Below are 23243 nucleotides of genomic sequence, written 5' to 3' on the forward strand. Positions count from 1 at the left end.
TCAACACCTGTGAAAATCAGACTGCTAATTAGTTTGTCTGTCCGAACTTTGGAAATGTTAACATATTTTTGTGACTTGCCCCATCGATAGCCTAACTAACTTCTTTTCCTGGTTGTTAATAGAACTAGTCTTTCATTAAAAAAAAACAACCACCAACCAACAAAAAAAAACCAAACCCAAAACCAGCTGTTTTATAAGAAGGAGAGGGGTGAAACAATGATACTGAAGTAAAAACTGATAGCACTAGTAATTAGACTCAATGTAACTGATATTGTTGCTTGTTCTTATACCTTTTTTTTTTTGCTTTACTAAATTGCATACCTTGGATGTAATATTTTTTTCAGACTTACCAGATCAAGTTCTGAGGGTTTTCAAGGCAGATCAGCAAAGTCGCTACATCATGATCAGTAAGGACACAACAGCAAAAGAAGTGGTCATCCAGGCTATCAGGGAATTTGCTCTCACTGCAACCCCTGATGCATATTCGCTATGTGAAGTCTCTGTCACACCTGAGGGTGTAATCAAGCAAAGGAGGCTTCCTGATCAGTTATCCAAGCTTGCTGACAGGATACAGCTGAGTGGCAGGTGAGATTGGAGACTGTGAGCTAAAGCTGTCGATGCCAGTTTATTAAGTCAAAATCCTGTTAATAGGAGCATTATTTAATTATTAATCTTCTGTTTCTTTAGAAGAAATCGCTCCTTATGCAACTTCTAATTAATATCTAGGCCCGGTGAAATTCAATTTATTCTACGATTCCAACTGGATCATTACTGTAACTTTCACTAGTATTTGAGTATATAGTGTCTTTTTGAATTTTGTTTTTTACAGGTATTACCTGAAGAACAACATGGAAACAGAAACTCTTTGTTCAGATGAAGATGCTCAAGAGTTACTAAGGGAAAGTCAAATTTCCCTACTACAGCTCAGTACTGTTGAGGTGGCTACCCAACTCTCCATGAGAAACTTTGAGCTATTCCGTAATATTGAACCCACGGAATACATAGATGACTTGTTTAAACTCAAATCAAAAACAGGTTGCACTAATCTAAAAAAGTTTGAAGAGGTGATAAATCAAGAAACATTCTGGGTGGCTTCTGAGATTCTAAGAGAAACCAACCAGCTGAAAAGGATGAAGATCATTAAGCATTTCATTAAGATAGCGCTACACTGCAGAGAATGCAAGAACTTCAACTCAATGTTTGCCATCATTAGGTACTGCCCCTTGATAATTTTACTTCTAAGAAAAAGCAAAGTCTTACTTATGTCAGTCTAAAAAAAAATGTATTTAACAGAGTAAACCAATTAATACTGCTAACATCAACACTTGGCAATCCAGTAAGGAGGGCATTTTCCAGTAATCTGAACTTGACTTCGAAATGTTTGCTGAAATGTTATTTGGAATGCTACTATTTTGTACTTATTGCTCAAGACAGTGAGGCAAGAGTCATTGGTGAACATGACGTTAGAGAAACTACTGCACTTATTTAAAAACAAAGACCAAAAGAAACAGCAGTTATATGAAGAAAAATTATAACATTGTCAAAAATGAATGGGTTAATTTCCAAAAGGGAGCTCATCTTTTTATACGTAGTTCCCAGTATCTTGAATTGATTGAGCCATGATATGTTGCCTTTAGTTTTCTTTGTATCAGCAGTTTCTTGGATGGAACTCTGATAATAGTCAATAGCAGATGACAATGCCATATAATAAGCTGTAAATAAAGATCTTTTAATAACAAATTAAAAAGTACTGAAAATCTCAGACAGAAAACCTTTCTTAATTTTGGAATGAAAAGGAGGAGAGGTTTTTAAAACATTCACATTTCCTGTAGAGCCTCCCAAGTTAGGCAGAAAGAACTAACCAAAAAAAAATAAAAAATCCCTAAATATTGTCTATTATGAAAAAGCTTGAGTAAGTTGCATTAAAATGACAATTTTATCACTGTCTCTGGCAAAAGCGCTTGTCACAATCAACAGATTGAATGTGACACTTTTTCTGAAGATCACTGGTTTTGAATGCCATTCAATCAAACATGGCAAGTTCCAAAGTCAAGTATCCATGCTGATAATCAGTCAGCATCTCTGAGACATAAAAATCTTGAGATTTAGCTCAGCTGTTTCAGCTGATCTCAATGAGAAATAAAAGCAGACTGCCTGCTAGCAAAAAACTTGAGTGAAGGAAAGATTCTAGATACCAAACTTTCCCACGGGTAGAAATGAATAGCGAGGCAGGCAATGCCATTAAGGGAAAAAAAACCTGGCTTTTGTACCAGCTACAGCTTCAGAATAACCTCAAATATGTAGAGTCTGTTCTAACAATTTGATCTAGACACAAAAAAGTCAGATGGATTATTGCAGCAAGAAGGTGGGTCACTGTGCTGTCACAACCTAAACATTATGTAGGTGGAAGATGGGTTTTTCCTCCAGTCTGGTAAGCTGGAAATAAATGGTGATCCTAAGGTACTCCTAGATTATGATATTGTTATCAAATTCAGACACTGTTCCAAAGTAATAATAAGTACATACTCTCTACAAGGTTTAATGACTCATCCAAGTCTAACTTTTATCTGTTTATGATTACATCGTGCAGATATCTCCAGTTTTTATAAAAATGGTCTTAATTCTGTAATACACGCTGGCAAAAGGAAGTTTTCACTTTCTGTTACTTTATTGACATTGTTGTGCTACGCTATTCTGGCTATATGGTATTTCTCGCATACAAAATTTAACATGGTCTTTTCTAGGATTTTTTGTTTCTTTCTATTGTTCTTGAACTTTTTTGCACTTTTTTTGTTTGTTTCAAGTGGCCTGAATTTGGCACCGGTTGCAAGGCTCCGAACTACTTGGGAAAAGCTTCCAAGCAAGTATGAAAAACTGTTTCAAGATCTACAGGACTTGTTTGATCCATCTAGGAATATGGCAAAATATCGTAATGTCCTTAACAGCCAAAACCTACAGCCCCCCATTATCCCCCTGTTTCCTGTTATCAAAAAAGACCTTACGTTCCTTCATGAAGGTAAAAGCAGAAGTATGTCATCTTTTACACTAAGGAAAACTAACTTTGCTACCTAATAACTGATGTTGTTAATTGTTGATTGTAGGAAATGATTCAAAAGTGGAGGGCTTGGTCAATTTTGAGAAGCTGAGAATGATTGCGAAGGAGATACGCCATGTTGGTCGCATGGCATCTGTGAACATGGATCCTGCTTTAATGTTTAGAACGAGGTAAGGGTGTTGTATTAGGCAGAGCTTTTCCCAGGTGAGAGAAGGCTAGGTGTCAGCAAGAGGTGCTTTTCAAGTGCCCCTTGTTGTATTGGAGCAGTATGAATTTTTTTTGTTGTTAACAATTTACCAAAATTATGTGGTGTTCTAAAACTGGAGAAATCATTAAATTTTGTGTTTATCAAAATATATTAAAATGTTTTATATTATTCTTTAGCTGCCAGTTACTTGATAAAAATGAGATTCCATTAGTGGGAGGGAGGGGGAGATACCATCTTGAACACATGTATTAGTATGTTTGAAATGTTGGATGTGTGCCAGCCTTATCATTTTGATTTAGTAGAAGTGGGAATGTATCTGAGACAGTGTCAGCTAGTAGTGTTAGAAGACGTGGAGTGAATGCTCTTTGGCTTCATGTTAGACCAGCTTATTGCATACTCTTTTTCTTAATTTGAGCTAGAAGAGTTTGTAATATCTGACTGTATGCCCGAGTCAAGGCTCTTTTTAATGTTTGTGGGCTTCCAGAACTGCTTGTCCTGAGGTCTGGTCTTTTTCTTTCTGAGCTTGTGATCTTTCTCTGTCTCTTCTTAAACCCATGCTTTACTCTTCCTGGCTCTCACTTGCAGGAAGAAGAAATGGAGGAGTTTGGGGTAAGTGGTTGGAGACAACGCACACAGACATTCATTCTTCCCTTGCCATTTGCATTGTTTCCTACTTGCTATCTTTAATTTTCTGGTGCTTTGCCATTTTTTTCTTTTGTTAACCCTTTCTTACTGACAATATGTTTTAATCCAGGAGTGCTTTTGCTTTTGAGGTTAAAACACAAAAGTTGTAAATTATTTATAAGTGGTTTTAGATAGGAGTGGGGTGTTCTCCCCCACCTCCAATTTAAATTGCCAAAGGAAGTGACTTTCAGTAAAAGAGAAATTATAAAATGGCAAGGTTGCAACAGCTGAAAATTGCTGTTAACTTTCTTATGCCTAATAAGCAATTATCACAATCAAATACAAAAGTTAAAGTATCTACTAAACTAACTTATTTTCATATTACAATTCAGCCATCATTTTTACTCTTAACAATTCAGGAACAATGCATAGCTTTCATGTAGACATACATACATTGAAATGTGCATGACATTTATTTCATCATGAACTAGCTCATCATTTTATTTAACAAAAAGTTGTCTTCAACCTAGCAAGTTAAAAGGGAGTTCTGTTCTGTAAAACTGAGCTGTACATTTTGTGTACGGTCTGATTTAAAAAGTATTTAGAGAGCTTTCAAAATGCCTTCTGTATATGTATTTCAGTTAATTATTTTAATTTAGAACCTCAACTATAGTCTTCTGTCAGCATTGCCTTACTGCATGAGCTTTTCCTAATGCTCCAATCTTCTCAGCAGCTGGCTTATGTGAGAGAGCTAGCTTGAATGCTTTTCTAGATGTGTGAAGTGATATTGCCTAGTCTGAGCAGAATAGGTTAAAATATTTGTGTAATTAAAATAGTGCCTGTAACCAAGTAAAAAGATTTCCTGACCCTCATCTTTCTTTCTGTTATAGCTGTTTGACTTACTGGAATGAGGCATGTAAGCTTTGACCGTAGACTGACATTCATGCAATCTTTTGCACGTTTCATGTTTATCAAGTGATACCATGTTGGACTAAGTCATACTTTTCCCCTCTTTCCTCCCCCTCCTGCCCCCACTTCACTCCAGGTCTCTCAGCCAGGGCAGTACAAATGCAGCCGTGCTGGATGTCGCGCAAACAGGGGGTCATAAAAAGCGGGTCCGTCGCAGCTCCTTCCTTAATGCTAAAAAACTGTATGAAGATGCTCAGATGGCACGGAAAGTAAAGCAGTATCTTTCAAACTTGGATCTGGAAATGGATGAAGAGAGCCTCCAGACACTGTCTCTGCAGTGTGAGCCAGCCACCAACACACGTGAGCATTGTCATTTGTTATGGATTTCAAGGAAACTGTTAAATATACCTTTGTTTCTTCTCCAAGGAAGTAATTGGGAACAGTAACTAGACAATGAGGTGCAAAATGATGTGTCTAGTAATTTCCAAGCAATAAACATCTATGAATCTTAAGGAAATCATCTTGCAGATTAACAATATGGAGACATAGCATTTATATAGGAGATAAGGCTTTCAGATGATGTCATGCTGAAGTGCACAAGGGCTCTTTAGATTTGTCCGTAAAAAGGGTGTGGAGGAGCCAAAAGTTTCTCCACAGTTCTGAGGTACTCAGGCTATTGGTGTGAATAGGGTTGGTCATCCTGGATAGCTGGGCCTTGAGAAGGAAAAGGGGATTTTCCTTATGTCCAGGTGTTTCAGAGACACCTGGAGGGCTATACCTGGCTGCAGCAGAGGCGGACCTTATGCTAGATATCAGTTTCATTTTGATTTGAGGGAATGCTGTACCTTACGCCCTTCCCTTTCTTCGGGTAGCAAAAAATAGTAATTACATATACATTCTAAACCAGTTGTAGTCCTTACGATAGCCCAGTATAACTTCTGGTCGTGTTTTTGGTAACCATAACGATAGTCATTTGAGAGTTTTATTTTGACAAAGAGAGTAAATGTTCTTTGATAATGTACATATTTTAAATGGAGTTAAATCTCCCCTTCTTTTCCTTTTCATCTTTTCTGTCTAAAGATATCCTACTGCATTAATTGTACAAGTATTTGAGCATCTTTTATTTATTAATTGGAGGGCTTTGCACTGCTCAGACCTAAACTCCCACAATATTTTTAGCTAGTAGTTGTTCTGTGCTTTCTCCCATTTCTTGCAAAGTGCCGAAGAATACAGGAGACAAGCGATCTGGAAAATCTGAAACGTCGCCGGTGGCTCCCCGGGCAGGCATCCAGCAGAAAGTGCAGCAGCAGCAGCAACATAAAGTAAACCAAGCATTGCAGGTCCCTGCAGTATCTCTTTATCCCTCTCGCAAGAAAGTGCCAGTCAAAGACCTTCCACCATTCGGTAAGTGGAACAATGAAGTGTTCCGTTTAATACTCTGAAGTTTGTTTGCTTATGTCGGGGAGAAATTTTTAATCAAATAAGAGTCAGACACTTATTTCTGGTAGTATTATATGCAGGTTTTGCCAGTTCATGCAGTGTGTATGCATAATTCTCTTCTCTAGAAATGAAAAGAAAGAAATCTAGGAAAGCATCCTGTCAATTTAATCAGTATAAGTACTTACCTGTTACTAGAAGCTGGAAAGAAGGAATGTTTCTGACTATCTGCCCTGGGATCTTGGCTTAACTTTTCCAAAGGGATTAGAGACTTGGAGTTTTTGAGTGACCTATCTGAGATGCCTCAGAAGTTTTGGTGTTTTTTCAAAAGTTGAACATTTAATGTGGAATTCAGGCTTGCTCATACTGGTAGGCCTGAAGTTTCACGTTGAGAATTGTTCCTTTGGCTTCTGCTCCCTAGTGCTTTTTTATTGTTGATACTCAGTCATTGCTGCCTGCATGTCGCTCAGAAAGATACCAGATTATAGGAATTTCTTCTAATCGGATTTCCAAATCTGTGTCCCAGCGTGTGTACATAAAGTATATGCATTATTAAAGAACTTCTTAGATATCATTTAAAGTACGGTAATATTCCTAATAAGTATATGTAGCATAACTGGCCCTTCCTATTGCATCATGGTAATTTCACACGAGCTTAATTCTGATTTCACTTTTTATTAGTTTTACTTGTGCACTGCTTAGGCTGCTAGCGAAACATCAGAAGCAGCAAAATGAGCAAGAAACAATTCAATATTCATCTAGTTCTTGTTGATTTTACCATTAAATTTTAATCTTAAAAGGACTTTGAAGCGCCACAGACTGCTTTTTTGCTCATGGTGGGAAAGTTTCTGAAAACTGACTATATTATGTTGATGAAGCAGCTGTAAATTATTGATAGCAGCATTGTGATCCAACAGATCAAAGATAAATTCTGTAGAATGTTTGAAAATAACCTCTAACACAAACATTGGCAAAACTGTCAGAGAAGCTCTGTCTTAACTTTTAAGACTGTCCCAGGGTGGATTTTTGAGGGGAGAGGAAGAGAAAGGTGGATAAATGCTGCCTGAGAAAAGCAATTCTTGATGCCCTAGATATTTACATCATACATCATCTTCAGGATGTTTTTACTCTTCAGTTTCCCAAAATAAGCTGGTGCAGAGATAGTTCTCAAAAATGAAAGGGAGAAAGGCAGCTGCAGGATGGCCTTGTTTTGTAAGCCTAATCTTACTAATCTTCTTTCCAGCTTTCTTTGACCTTCTAGGTTCCTCTGAATAGAAGAGAAACAGGAGAACAGTTTCAATTCTTAGTGTATAAACCTTCACTAACCAGTGAGATTTGTGTGTGTTTTTATTCAACATACTTTTAGTTCAAGTTTCTCAGTAACCATTACTATGCATATCCTTGATTTATATATTGTATAGGCAGTATTCTGCAACACCAAATCTGCATTGTGTTTTCTGTGACAAAGTATTTATTTTAGGTGGCCAGAATGAAAGACCAGCTGCACTAATATGCAGAAATAAAGCACTATATTTCGGACAGGAGTAGGTTTAAACATTTTGCTTTGTTTAAGCTGGTGTCAGAAACTCACAAATATACAGGAAACAAAATGAGGTTTTTTTCTGTATGGTGTCTGCTCTATAAATGCATTGTGAAACAGAAAGATGTATTTATACTGGACTTTACATCTACCTACATTAATTCTTATTTAAAGGCATTAACTCCCCACAAGCTTTAAAGAAAATTCTTTCATTATCTGAAGAAGGAAGTTTGGATCGTCACAAGAAACAATCTGAAGACACGGTCTCAAGTGCATCTTCGCAGCTGTCTTCTCCTCCCACTTCACCACAGAGCTCCCCAAGGAAAGGTATTAGATGTGCAATTTTTGCTCATCCTGTTTCCTGAAGCTCCTAGACTTTGGAAACTTCTGAGAGAGAATTTGGACACTTAGGATAAACTACTGCTGCTCCTATTTTTGTCACATATGGTCAGCAAGGGGGCAGGAAGGGATAGCTTACACCCTGTGCAGAGTGGGATACATGAAAGGATACCTGGGAACCTGATTCAGGGATACCTGAAAGCCCTCTGGTTAGCAAAAGCCAGGAAAGATAGCCTGATCTGATACAGGATTCGATGCAGCAGGTCACTCTCACTGCAGCTACTTCTGACAAATATTCCCATCATCAGTGTTTCCTGCCAGTGGAAGGATACACAGATTGAAACTTACAATCTTTGTACAGCATTGAGCACACTAGCCTATTAGAGGAATTATTTGCTGTGTCGTGCATCTGGATGGGATGTGACCTATGTATGACAGGCAGGCTTAAGATATTTGTGATTCAAATCACTAATACACAACGTTTTACTAGCAGCCTGATTATTCAAACAATGTATATGGATATTTGAGGAATGGTATTGCACATGGGAGCTTTCTTGACTGAGTTCTTTTTAAGTGACTTCATGGTTATTTTTTTAAAGTGAATTTAGGACTTTAAAGGGATTTTTTTTTTAAGCCTGTTTCATCTACCTACATTAATTCTTATTTAAAGGCATTAACTCCCCACAAGCTTTAAAGAAAATTCTTTCATTATCTGAAGAAGGAAGTTTGGATCGTCACAAGAAACAATCTGAAGACACGGTCTCAAGTGCATCTTCGCAGCTGTCTTCTCCTCCCACTTCACCACAGAGCTCCCCAAGGAAAGGTATTAGATGTGCAATTTTTGCTCATCCTGTTTCCTGAAGCTCCTAGACTTTGGAAACTTCTGAGAGAGAATTTGGACACTTAGGATAAACTACTGCTGCTCCTATTTTTGTCACATATGGTCAGCAAGGGGGCAGGAAGTGTAGTGCAGAGTGGGATACATGAAAGGATACCTGGGAACCTGATTCAGGGATACCTGAAAGCCCTCTGGTTAGCAAAAGCCAGGAAAGATAGCCTGATCTGATACAGGATTCGATGCAGCAGGTCACTCTCACTGCAGCTACTTCTGACAAATATTCCCATCATCAGTGTTTCCTGCCAGTGGAAGGATACACAGATTGAAACTTACAATCTTTGTACAGCATTGAGCACACTAGCCTATTAGAGGAATTATTTGCTGTGTCGTGCATCTGGATGGGATGTGACCTATGTATGACAGGCAGGCTTAAGATATTTGTGATTCAAATCACTAATACACAACGTTTTACTAGCAGCCTGATTATTCAAACAATGTATATGGATATTTGAGGAATGGTATTGCACATGGGAGCTTTCTTGACTGAGTTCTTTTTAAGTGACTTCATGGTTATTTTTTTAAAGTGAATTTAGGACTTTAAAGGGATTTTTTTTTTAAGCCTGTTTGTTTTTTCATTGTACTTGTTCTGGTTATGAATCGACAAAACAGAGAATGGAAGCATTTTCCTGCAGTTTAAACAAAAAAAAAAGTCCCTTTGGAAGTATGATAGCCTAGTTGTATTGCAGATAACTTCTAAGTTATTCTCTTTTCAGAATATCATAAAAGTTCAGTTTAACAGTTACGTAATATAACATTATGGTAAAATATATATATTGGGGTTGAGTCCTCATAATAGAAGTTCAGAATGCTAAAGAGATGAGTGTGTTGGAGACTTCCCTGTAGCAATAACTTTCCCTAAACTGCACAGGGATGGTAAGGATTTGAAACTTATGCGAGTACCACTTTTTCTACTTTCTGATCAAATGGATAGCTAAGCCCTTTTCTTAACGTGGTAGGTGGCAGTGACGATCAGTTGAGGCCTTATGATTCCAGACTAATGAACCTAACCAGTTCCTCCTCTCCTCTTGGAAGCGAGAACAGTAACAAGAGTAACAATTCACCAAGGACCTCTGGGATAGGTGGGGCTTATGGAAACAAAAGGGGAAAAAATAAGTCCAATTGGATAAGCAGAGATCTGGAAAGGGGAGAGATTAATGTGGCAAGAAAATACAAATGCCTATCCAAAATCTCTATGAAACTGATATTTACTAAGGTCAGATGGAGGAGGATGTTAGGTAGAGAAGACTTAGATTATCACCTTGAGTCCTTGTAAGCTATCATCATGATTTCTCCCAAATACTACATTAGCAAAGAGTGAATTTATATAAATATGGTCAGGTCTGTGCATTTCTTGAAAAAGGAATTGGGATTGTGTACTTGGCTCATAGTGGGAAAAGTACTTTATTTTTGCAAAAAGCAAATCATAAACGTGATTATAAATTTAAAAAAATTCCTTGGTTTGATGGTGACATGAAGCTAATGGTACGTTCTTTCAGACAAAAATGGTACGTTCTTTCTTTCAGACAAAAATGGCAGCATTAATTCCATGTTCTCGGCAAGTGAATTGGGATAGATCAGTTGAAGTCATCTTGACACTTACATGTAGACTGAAAGCAAAAAATGAAAACTGCAGTTACTTGTGGATGTATGTTGTTTAATGATCTTTAACTTAGCTGGCAAGAGCATTCAGCACAACCTTCTTTAATACTAAACCAAAGGCTGAACTTGCTGAATTTGTCTCTGACATGGTTTGCAGATTTTATCTCAGTCTGGCGGTGACAATGCTGCCTCCAAATTACAGTATAATTCTGGTAATACATGCTATTTGGAATGTAATTAGTTAGCCAAGTACCACAAAGAAAGCTTGAAAATCTGGCCCCCTCTCAGCCAAGATACGTAGTAAGAGTCAGCCCACACATCTGGGCTTCATGTTGTATCTGCTGTTCATCTCAAGTGTAGCTTTGCAGAACAGAAAAACTGTGTGAAGAGGGTCTCTTGGATTACTTTAAGCAGTAATCTTGTCCAGGACATCTCTTTCATTCCAATCTTGGAGACGGTGTTTATGTACAGGCACTTTGTTGAGAAGTGAAATTTTGTAATGTGGGGATACAAGTATGGTGATGCATTTGAAAATAATTTGGGGGAGGAGGGCAGCGAAGGAGGCAGGTGAGCAGTTGGTTCCTAAATAAGTGGTGCATGTTTCCACAATCTTAAACCTCTTATTAAGAGACAGAATACACGGTCTTACACGGTTCTGCTATGTATCTTTATCTTTTGCAGTGCTGCTTCTGTGTAAATGTAATCGTAGTTTTGATTTACTGTGGTAGCAGTATTGCCATCTGCCTGCCAGTAACTGAGCAGGCTTCTTGGAGAGTCTGATTAATGTGACGTTCCCTTTGCAGGCTATACTTTGGCTCCTAGTGGCACGGTGGATAACTTTTCAGATTCTGGTCACAGCGAAATTTCTTCCAGATCTAGTATTGTCAGCAATTCCTCTTTTGACTCTATGCCAGTCTCCCTGCATGATGAGAGGAGACAGAGGCATTCTGTCAGCATCGTGGAGACAAATCTTGGTGTGGGAAGGATTGATAGAAGAATCATGATTGAACCAGATCAATACAGCTTAGGGTAGGAATTTTATTTGTGCTTACTTACATTACACTTTCATATAATGTGTATGTGGCATGTGTATGTATATTTGTTCACGTAGCTTTCCCTGTATCTCTCTCAAATATTTTTTTTCTCCCCTGGTCTTAAAAACTACTATTTCAATGCTGCGTTTTGTGATAATGCTCCATTTTCTGACAAGAAAAGATTTTGCACTCCTGAGTGTGTGATGAGGTCTACAGCAGTAAGACTTTACCTCAGTAGACCTTATCATCTGAGCATTTAGTCGTGCTGTAGATTATCCTCTCTATGGCAGACTAGTATCCTAGCCTGTTTTCTAGATGGGGAATTAACTGAATTAGATGAGAAATTATTCATACAATTATGCAGTGATCAAGCTGAGAACATAAATAGCTAGTAATTTTCCAGTCTGTTTCATAGAAAAATGCGTATTTATCTAACTTAAAAATATTTTACCCCAAATATCTGTTCTAGTCAACAATAATTGGAAGCTAAAATTCACATTAGGCTGCTGGTTTTGTAGGTAATTTTCTAGGTAATTAACTTCTGTAATGGTGGGGAAGCTAGTGCTGTGAGAAGTTCTCTAAGTCTGTAGCAGTGAGCCTTGGTCTGAAAATAGTTGGAGCTCTGGCTCCTGTTTAGTCTCCACTTACTTTTCTGAGCTGTTATTTGGATGCTTCAGTCCTCTGAATAGTTTGAGGGTTTTTAATCCTGTGGGGTCTGTGGATGGCAGGCCTGTTCCAAAACTGGTGTACTTCAGCTTTAGGAATCCCAGGCTATGCAAACTCTTTAATCAGATGTCTTAAATATTTGGAAGAGCAGGGTTCCAGTCTGCATAGCAAGCTGCCCTGGAAGGGCAAATCCCAGGAGCCTGGATAGCTGCTAAACAAAAGTGACACTTTGTCGTTTTCTCTGCTGCTATGTAAGTGATAGTGTCAGGTTTACTTAATCGCTGAAAGGCTACGGAGAACATACTTGCTCTACGAAGTAGCATGTGTTTCCAAAATTCAGGTTAAAATACATTTCCATTTGCAAGAAATGTTGAAAAGTTGGCTTTCGGAGTTTCCAAAGCAGAAAAAAAAACCTGAAAAGCTGAAACCTAAACCTGAACATCAGCCACCACCTGCTAAAACTCTGTTTCTAACTTTTGAACCTTTGCTTCACATGACTGGAAAAGCAGTAGAAACCCTATCTATCAGTCTGTTCCCCTTTATATATGTCACTGCGGTTTGCCTGTCTTAAAGGGCTGCTGCAAAGTTAAGATTTTACCTTTTGAAATTACTCCACTGAACTGTTAAGTTTCGTCAGGATATCTATCCAGTAATTTTTTTTGTTTGTTTTATTGAGGATGAGCTTGAAAGGAAAGTGTTCTATTCTCAAAATTGAATTAGTCATTAATGTAAATAATACTTAATATAAATTGCATCAAAACCTTCAATCATAGAATCACAGAATGGTTTGGGTTGGAAGGGACCTTTTAAAGGTCACTAGTCCAACCCCCCAATATGTTTGCTTTTCTCTTGACTGCTGAATTCTTCATGTGTCTTGTAAATGATCTCCAATTCCAACACTGGATTTTTTTTTTTCCCCCCCTCTTCAATGTGCATCTAGCTCGTATGCACCACTGTCAGAGACCAGAGGCCTGTATGCTGGAGCAACTGTGCTTTCTTCTCCTAGCACAGAAGAACTGTCACAGGATCAGGGGGATAGAGCTTCGCTCGATGCAGCTGACAGTGGCCGTGGTAGCTGGACTTCTTGTTCGAGTGGTTCTCATGACAACATACAAACAATACAGCACCAGAGAAGCTGGGAGACTCTGCCTTTTGGACATGCTCATTTTGATAGTTCAGGCGATGGGGCAGGACTGTGGGCCTCGGGCAGTCATATGGACCAGCTGATGTTCCCCGATCATGGCACAAAGTATGGCAGGCAAAGTCAAGGTAGAGAGGGCCTTGATCAAGCACAGTCAAGAGCAAGCTGGGCATCCTCAACGGGCTACTGGGGAGAGGACTCGGAAGGTGATACAGGTACCATAAAGCGGAGGGGTGGGAAGGATGTTTCGATTGAAGCTGAAACCAGTAGCATAACGTCTGTACCAGCAGAGGAGTCCAAGCCAGCTCCCATGCCCACCCATATAGCAGTATCATCAAGTAGTACAAAGGGGCTTATTGGTAAGTTAAGTTTTGTTTACCATGAAGTATTTTAGTTCATTTGCTTATGGTTCTTCGTATTGTTCTAAAACTGCATTTCTTTTGTCTGGTTTGATCTTTGTATTTTTAAAGCAAAACCGAACATTTTGCAGTCTCTCTCAAACTTTCCCCTTTAACTGTACATTCATTGCTAGGGAAAATATCACTTATTGTTGATTCTCAGTTCTGGCAGTGCCTTTGTGTTTCAAGAGAGCCTGCCGTACATCAAAAACTAGCTCAACTGCTGGACAGTGTTTTGAGAGGTTGATGTATTTAGGTGCCTGTTCCGAAATGTGAACTTCTCTTCACAGTAAGGCTCCACATTCTATATTTAGATATCTTAAAAAATGTGGCCTGATTTTTTTAGAAGCCTTTCACTTTATACATCTGTATGACTTGTCTGATAATTGTGAATATTCCTTACTTTTGAAAATGGGATCCCTTTGTGCTTAAATACCAACTGAGATGTTCCTTTGGACTGCTGAAACTGAAAAGGTTCCTAAGAAATTAGAGCTGAAATACGTTTATAATCATTCAACAAAAGATCAGATAATATATAAATTAATATGAAGGTGTCTTTGGCAGTGCTTAACATTTTTTCTCATACTGTTTCTTCTACAGTCCTTGGGCCATCCAAGACCTCTGCATTTTTGCCTCTTTCATTCCTTTCATTCCCCTTTGCTTAGCCTTTCTTCATGTTAATATGAAGAACTATCTAAAAGCCATTTTGTGCTGACACAGCTGAAAAAGTCTGCCAGATTGAGGTCATTCTGAGACCACTGTGATAAACTGTTTTTCCATCTTCTGCCCAAATATATTGCTTAGCAATGGCCCATTGCCTCAAAGCTTGGGTGCAGATCTGAATCCCTGAACTATGAAGAGAAGGAAGCTGTTCAGTTCAGGACTCCAGGTTCTGATTCATGCTGCTCTCTAATTTTACTCTTAGATGCCCTTGTTTTCCACCAGAATGTGGAACAAGCATGTCCAAAATTGCCTGTCAAGGCAGTGCTTTCCACTATGTTTTTAGAGACTAGAGAGAACATGGAAGAGATCTGAAGATTCAAGCCACACGCTTCCATACATTTCAGTACTATTAACTAATTATCCTGCAAATGTAACTCTGCATATCACTGTCCAACAGAAGCCACTATTTTTACGTGGTTCTTTTGCACTGAATAGGCATTGATCTCTGGCAGTATTTCAATAGAATTTTTCTACAGAATTTCTTCTGCATCAGTTACTTTTCAGAAATCTTTGAATAGAATTTGTCAGAAACTTCTTCATGCTGCTTTGCTCAGTTAAAACAATTTGTCCAAGAAAAATACTTAGATTCTATTGGAAACTATTTGGTTTTGTTATACCAAGACTTTATTTTTAGTCTATAAAAACTCACATCCAAGTAGCACCAGTCCATTTTAAGCTTGTAACTGCCCTTTCAGTGAATTCCATGCTGCATAATGCAGGGTGATGTTGTCATCACCACTTGTGCAAGAAAATACAGTGTATGACAAGCTGTGGGGAGTAAATTGTGTGTGTCAGTGTTTTTTCCTGCTGTGTTTGCCTTTGTACTGTAACTTAAGTGGTCATGTGTTAAAGGGCTAGACCCACAAACAGTGTTCAGTATCAAAGCCCCAGCTGAATTCTTTAAGTACATAACTCCAAAATGGAGAGTCATGCCAATCTGCTGTGTGTCCCTGCAGATGCTTAAAATTCTTAATTGCCGTTTCCTCCCTTGAAGTTCTCTGCAAGAGAGAACTTCTAAGTATGCCCAGAGTTAAGCCTTGTTCAGGTAAACAGTTGTGCCTCAATGAGATCCACAAACTAGGTGGTGGTCTTTCTATCTCCTATATAAAATCATATTCAATCATAGTTCTTATGGGCATACTTTCAAGTTTTAATTTTGCAGATAATACAACCTAAGAGCAGCGGGCAGTAATGTGTACAGAAAGTATGAAGATGAAGCCCACTTCTCTTCCTTACCTTTTGGAATTGTAGCTTATGACTCATTAAGTAGTAAGATTTGTAGGGAGAAATAAAGTATCAGGTGCTCCCCCCCCACCTCCCCCCACCCCCCCCCCGATGCTCAAAACAAAAGAGATGAGCTCTTCGGTACAAAGTCCATCTTCAAGATTAAGATAGATAGTCATGCGTTTGGGGAGGTGCCAGTATTCCTGATGGTTGCCACTTCTGTGGATTCTTGAGTCTTCCATGTGACTTTGATCAGTGTACGTTTTATTCTATTCGATTAGTGGAACAGCTTCAGTTGCTAAGCTTGAACAAATTCCCCATGTAATCAAGATGCTCAAACAAAAGAGATGAGCTCTTCGGTACAAAGTCCATCTTCAAGATTAAGATAGATAGTCATGCGTTTGGGGAGGTGCCAGTATTCCTGATGGTTGCCACTTCTGTGGATTCTTGAGTCTTCCATGTGACTTTGATCAGTGTACGTTTTATTCTATTCGATTAGTGGAACAGCTTCAGTTGCTAAGCTTGAACAAATTCCCCATGTAATTTGGTGAATTTTATTAGAGTAATGCTTCACTACTGGAAGAATAGCTATATCCTGTGTAGGCTGTATATTCTATACTTTCTTGCATGGTTTATTTTTCAAGACCTCATTGTCTACCGTATGGTAGTTAACTTTTGTCCTTCAGATTTTCTCCTCCTGGGATGTTGAGTTGGTTGATGTTTGTTTAGCTTTCACTGTTTATTTTCCTTTGAGCAGTTTTCCTCTTACTGTCTCTTATAATAATCTGTTGTTTTTCCTGCAGCACGAAAAGAGGGTCGGTATCGGGAACCACCTCCAACTCCTCCTGGTTATGTAGGAATACCTATTGCTGAGTTTGCAGAAGGTGGTTCCCATCCAACCAGAAAGCCTCCAGATTACAACATAGCACTTCAGAGGTCTAGAATGGTGGCACGGACATGTGAGACCCATGGGACATCAACTCCGCAGCAGCAGTCGCATGGCCATTCAGCTAGCAGGCCTGTGAACAAACCTCAGTGGCATAAACCAAATGAGTCAGATCCACGTCTTGCTCACTACCCGTCTCAAGGGTTTTCCACAGAGGAAGATGGTAAATTTCTAATTGTTAGATTTTGAGTGTGCTGCATGCAAAAATGGTCAATGCTTTCACAGACACAAAGCAAATTACACAAATGTGCTCTGCCATAGAAATTCTTGCCATAATTCAAGCTCTCTTCCATCTTTCAAAACTTGCTATTTGTTAACTTTTTGGAAGGGGAGGAATTCAGTTCATCCTAAATGTAATTTAAAATTTGGAATGTAGGTCCACCTGAGTCTTGGGCAACCAAGCAGTTGGCTTAGGCAACTTCTCTGGAGGTGCCTATGTTTACCAGGTACAGCCCTGGCTGCCCTGAAAGTTTCCAGCATACCTAATGTTTGTCACTAACCGTGTATTTAATGGTTGAAAAAGTACCCTGGTCTATAGAATACCTGCCCATCTGCCCCACAGAGCATCGTTGGTCAGGTTTATTTGGATAGTCACTCACATTCTACCCGAAACTCTTACACTGTGGACACTGGGTCTTCCACACCAACTGCTTCACATAACGAGGCCACTACTCTTTTGCTACCTCGCTGGCCCAAGGGTGTCTGTATTTTTATGCTTTAGCTCAGCTATGATGATAGCTGGTTTTCTATGGACTGCAAGCATAGCTGGATTGCATCTTTAGGGATAGGTGCTCAAAATTTAGGCAGGGCCATGCCCAAATCACATGTTTGAATGCTTTGTTTTGCTTAATGATAGAAAGGCTAACTTTCTCCTTCCCTCCCTAGCTGCTTAGCTACTAAGGTTTCATGTGCAGGATGAACTCTGCAGTTGAACATGATGGAAAAAAAATGAAGTCTACCTTAATCGAATTGCCTCAAACTTTGAGAATTACCATGACAGAGAATTTTAATTGTTTCTACCAATGATGACTAAAGCTGCACTCAGTTTTTATGCAATCTTAATTTAAATAAATCACAGATATATTCAGGGAAAAAATGTAAGATGGCTTTAGGAGTAGCTGTTGTGTTCCTCAGGCTGAGGAACTGCACCTAGCTCAGTTATAGCAATTGTCTTACTTTCTTCGAGAACAGAATTACAAAGGAATACTTCCGAGACCTGAAATGTACAGATATTTAGATTGTTTTAAAATATATACCTAATACAACAAAATGGAAAACACATGAGCACAGTACAGGTTGTTTCATTCAGTAGCAGTCTTGTTCTATATGAACTAAATTCTATTTTCCCCTATCCTATTGTGTTTGCAGAAGATGAACAAGTCTCTGCTGTCTAAGACTTGGGGCTTTTCTGGATCCAGAGTGAGCCACCTTAAAGGAGAGCACAAGAAGACGTCCCTAGAATAGGAGCCTTGGAACTATAGTTAAAGGATGGTGGACCTATTTGCCTCCTTCCCTGCCTTAAAGCAGCATGGGGCTTCTTCCTCCGCCCCTCCCCCTTCTGTCCCCTCTCCCCTTGCATGTGAAATACTGTGAAGAAATCGCCCTGGCACTTTTCAAACTGTGTTGCTTGAAATGCACAGTGCAGCCATCTCCAAGCTACCACTGTCGCTGTCTGCCACATCACGCAGTATCATTCCAAATTCCAAGATCGTCATCACATCAGGATGATTAACTCTGGCTGCACTTCCCAATGCCTGGAAGGGTTTTTTTTAAATCTTCCCTTTAGATTTTAATCACAATCCTAGCACTTAGTCTCATCTGGATAATGAGATAAGCTAGTTGTCAAATTACATTTGGCCTTTAACCTACAAAGAGAAAAATGCATTGAAATCCTTCAAGGAGGCAGTGCTTATTTGCTTGTTTACAATGCCTTTATTACGATTTTGTATGTTTGCGTTTCAGAGATCAAATACTGCATCTGCATAGTAATTACAGTATTATTTCATACCTGTAAGTAGGGTTGCCAGCCTGAGCTCCTGGAAAGAATATTGCTATCACGTGGCTGAGCAGGGCAGAAGGGAAGGCAGAGGTTACGGGATGCAGCCTTTCCTCGACCGTCTCGCTTCGCTCTTAATGTGCCCCACCCTGGAATCTTCAAAAGTTTGTAAATGTTAGCCTTAATGGCATGCCCAGCCGTTAACGGCATCCTCAGCCGGGTCTAGTGTAAATGCAGAAACGCGCGCTTGCAACTGGCCGGTGATGGAAGAGGACACTGTGTGTCTCATACCTGTGCCTTAGGGAATACAGGATGGCATACTAAAAAAGAAAGTGTCCCATTCTAACGAGACAGACGGCAACCCCACCTTTAAGTTATATATTATTTTTATTTTATTTTTTTTACTATATAGTAGTTATATTAAAAGAAAAATTAACTGGATAACATTGCAGTGAAGGCAAGTTGGGATGTCACAGCTCGTGTCAGCTGTTAACACTGATCTAATAACCTCCATCTATTGACTTTGGCATTAGGGGATAAACGAGCCTTTAAGTAATGAAAAATAACACGTTTAGATTTGCCAGCCTTCGCAATGCAGAAATAGTCACAACTGTTAATGGCTTCATGGAACACTGCATGTGTAGAGAAGGCCAATGTGTAGCAACCACCTGCTCACAGCTGCTATTAACCCTATAATGACTGAAATGACCCTCCCCTCTATTTTTGTGTTGTTTTTGCACAGACTCCGGAGAAGTGAAGGCTGCCAATCCGAGTAGTACTCAAATGTGAGGAACTGCTGGTCTTGGATTTTTTTTTTCCATTGAACTCAGCTGATCATATTGATCAGTAGATAAACGTAAATAGCTTCAACTTTTAAAGATCAAATTGCAGTGTTTTTTCACTGTATCAAACAAATGTCAGTGCTTTATTTAATTCTCTCTCCTGTAATCATAGCTTTTGTCTATTTGCTTATATATCACATTGTCAATTATGCATTTGTAATTTTACATGTAATATGCATTATTTGCCAGTTTTATTCTCAAGGCTATGGACCTCGTGCATATAGAAATACAAAATCCTAGCTCTATCACAAGTTGCACAAATGTTATATAAGCATTAAGTAATTGTAGACCATAGGACTGCTAATCTCAGTTCACTCTGTGATGTCAAGTGCAGAATGTACAATTAACTGGTGATTTCCTCATACTTTTGATACTACTTGTACCTGTATGTCTTTTAGAAAGACATTGGTGGAGTCTGTATCCCTTTTGTATTTTTAATACAATAATTGTACATATTGGTTATATTTTTGTTGAAAATGGTAGAAATGTACTATGTTTATGCTTCTACATCCAGTTTGTATGAAGCTGGAAAATAAATAAATATAACATTAATGAAGTCCATATTGATTCTTATGCATTTTACATGTTCCACATACTTGAACAAATTTATGAAAAAATTTTACTTCTCTGTGTATTAATATTAAAGGGACATTGCCAAGTGATGTGGGCAAACCATTGGTGTGGAGTTTTTCTTAATATACAGTTGTGTTGCTGATAATTTTTGAAAAGTCTGGGGTGTGTACTGCTGAATGAGAACGACTGATGTTGTGTGTCCCCAGCGGAAACATTTGAGGTGCCGAAAAAGAAGTTCCTATAGGCATGGTCTTAGGTCTATATAGCATGTAAACAGTTTTAAAGGAAGGATCGTGTTGATTTGATATTCTGTACGGTGTAGAAGTAAGGAATGCACGGTTTAACATTTGGGTAGGGAAAAGTATGGAAAGTGATCCATTTGAGTTTTTACCGAAGAAGTATTTCAAGTAATAAAGCAATAGCATCCCCAGTAATAAAAGTTGCTGTTAATTCAATGTCAAATCTATAGATTTTATTTTTTTTCAGATGTTAGTTTCTCTCATTATTTTCAGTAGTATGCAGAAGACTGGGTTAAAATGTCACTGCTAAAGCCATTATTAGCTATATCCCATTTAGCTTTAAAATGTTTGACAGGCATTGTTTCCAAATCTAAAATTAGTTCGTTGCAAAGAGAAGCAACAAAATGCTCGGTATAAATTTAATTCTGCCTAACGTAACTCTAGAAACATTCTACACTTAAAATACAATCTTAAGCAAGTTAAAAATCATTGAAAATATAGGACTCATGTAAAAGTCCTCTTTTTATCACTGGAATCTCTAGCACCGTAAGGAAAGAATTTATGGAGACTATTAGATTTGTATGGTGTGCGTGTGGGTGGAATTAATCTCTGCTAGTTTGTAGCTAGTACTTGCTGGGTACATTTCAACAAGCTAGAGAACTACTGTTGATTCTGACATTAGTAGAATGAAAGCACATTTTTACATATCTTACCTGCAAATTTGTCTTTTGGTAATACTAGAGGTACATTGTTAGGGAAATAATTCCTCTTACGGACTTGTGAGGTATGTGAACGTTTGCACACTTGTCAATTTTTTTCTAGATGCTTGGTATAGTATTGAATTAGGCAGCATTCCCTATCCTCCTGTTTATGCTTCCCTTCTGTAATTAATATTTTTAGAACACATTATATAGAGGCGTCCTTGACACTCATCATCCAATAGACATAGCTTAATTCATTGTGGATTGGGAGAACAGCAACCGATTCAGTAGAAGTAAAGGCCTTGCTACGGTATGACTTCTTATGAAACAAATTTGATAGTTGTTCTAGTACGTGCAATATCAATGTTGCGCTTACTGTGTGGATGCAGCATGATGCAGACAAGTAACCTACTGATTGCTGGGTTTTGGTGTTGCGTTAACAAAAATCACAATGAACACTGAAATGGAAGGAAAATTTTCCTGTCTGCAGAAATGTCATTCAATTATCTGTACTCTTAACTTTTTTTACTGAAACTCATTGAGGCAGAGGCTACTTCTTTATGCAGTACACTACACACCGAGTCAGCCATAAAAGTCTTAAAAACCGAGGTATTGAAGGTACTGCTTTAATGGATTAACCTTGGACATCTGGAGAAGCGTGCATGTTTTACATCTATAAATCTGAGACTAAAATATTTGGTCCACCTAAAGCGGGGAACAGTGTTGCTGCTTTAAAACAAACAATTTGCTTCAAAACTAGTAGGAAATGCAATAAAGTTCCAGACTTCCTGTCTCACATGGATTGTACAATAGTTGAGGCAAAATCAACCTTGGGGAATGCAACTAATGATTTAATTGCAAGTAATTAATAGTTATGTATTACTTGGTATGTGACAAAACATCAAAAATACTTCTGTGGACAAAGCTTATCTAGCAGCAACAGCCTGTCTAACATTCATTAAATAACACAGATCTATTGAGGAAAATACGAACGTTGTTAAAATTACTCTGAAAATTGACCCACTCAGGAGAAAGCAACCATCTGAGATGATTAGTATAATTTGGTCACCTGTCCCTAGGCCATCCTTTAAGTAAGCTTTACAGTCTTGTGTCTAAAAATGGCATGCTTTGAGAGAAGGCTGGGAGTGAAAGTAGGTTTATTACTCACCTAAGATGGACTAAATTATTTTGTTTTCCACACCACTGAAAATGTGATAAATGAAAATTTGGTAGCTTTTACTCGAATACAAAAATCTTTAAAGCTCTATCTTGCTTATGTGAAGTGACTATTTAGGAATGAGTAGATATGCCCCAGGTACCAGAATATTAGCTATTCTTCAAATTCATAAATTGACATGATTGTATCACAGCAACAAGCCAGGAAGCTATAAACCTTGAAGGCTTTCAACTACTAGCAGCCATCAACTGCATGATATAAACTATTCTCATTTGGTTTGCCAGGATTAAATTTATATGGTGACACTCAACACCCACAGCTGCGCTCTCTGGGGAGAAATGAGTCTTTGCCCTCTGTGTCAAGACTCAGTTTGTGTTATTTAGAAGTGCTGGCTTCTCCTTAAGTGTAGACTTGTCTACCTCAGCTTTTTATTTGGTGACGCTCTCTCATGGCATGCTTAGTTGTCTTCAGTTTGGAGAATTTGTTTGGATATTTATTTAATTTTTGGTGGAGCCTTAAATGGGTAGTTTTGTCCTAGATAGTCTAACCTTTGAAAGTAGGACCACTTTGCAGCACTGTTGCCCTTGCTGGCAATGAAACTGTGTACATATATATATGTAAAAAACCATTGTATGCTAATGCAGCATTCACTTTTTTTTTTTAGCTAGGTTGTCTGCACTGGAAAAGCAGCTAGTTGTGCTGGTTTTGGCTGGGCTAGAGTTAATTTTCTTCATAGTAGCTGGTATGGGGCTATGGTTTGGATTTGTGCTGGAAACAGTGTTGGTAACACAGGGATGTTTTTGTTATTGCTGAGCAGTGCTTACACAGAGTCAAGGCCTTTTCTGCTTCTCACCCCACCCCACCAGCAAGTAGGCTGGGGGTGCACAAGAAGTTGGGAGGGGACATAGCGGGGACAGCTGACCCCAGCTGACCAAAGGGATATTCCACACCATGTGACGTCATGCTCAGCATAT

At 38.6% G+C, this 23243-nt stretch overlaps 1 protein-coding gene across 2 annotated transcripts in view; it reads left to right on the forward strand.

Moving 5' to 3' along the window:
- The window catches only part of RAPGEF2 (Rap guanine nucleotide exchange factor 2), a 137765-nt gene extending 117519 nt beyond the window's left edge, over window positions 1-20246 (forward strand). The window contains exons 17-28 of one of the 2 annotated variants that reach the window (XM_019473155.1): window positions 345-585; window positions 830-1213; window positions 2805-3016; window positions 3102-3225; window positions 3849-3872; window positions 4933-5156; window positions 6015-6200; window positions 7948-8100; window positions 11413-11638; window positions 13250-13809; window positions 16599-16904; window positions 18110-20246. In XM_019473155.1, coding sequence (XP_019328700.1) covers window positions 345-585; window positions 830-1213; window positions 2805-3016; window positions 3102-3225; window positions 3849-3872; window positions 4933-5156; window positions 6015-6200; window positions 7948-8100; window positions 11413-11638; window positions 13250-13809; window positions 16599-16904; window positions 18110-18135 — 2666 coding nt within the window. In that variant the 3' untranslated portion in view covers window positions 18136-20246. The remainder of the gene's footprint in view (window positions 1-344; window positions 586-829; window positions 1214-2804; window positions 3017-3101; window positions 3226-3848; window positions 3873-4932; window positions 5157-6014; window positions 6201-7947; window positions 8101-11412; window positions 11639-13249; window positions 13810-16598; window positions 16905-18109) is intronic. The other variant, XM_009283337.1, reaches the window with a different exon arrangement.
- Window positions 20247-23243: the final 2997 nt, after the last annotated feature.

The sequence above is a fragment of the Aptenodytes forsteri genome, unplaced genomic scaffold (genome assembly GCF_000699145.1).
Source record: "Aptenodytes forsteri isolate BGI_AS27 unplaced genomic scaffold, ASM69914v1 Scaffold6, whole genome shotgun sequence".
NCBI lineage: Eukaryota > Metazoa > Chordata > Aves > Sphenisciformes > Spheniscidae > Aptenodytes > Aptenodytes forsteri.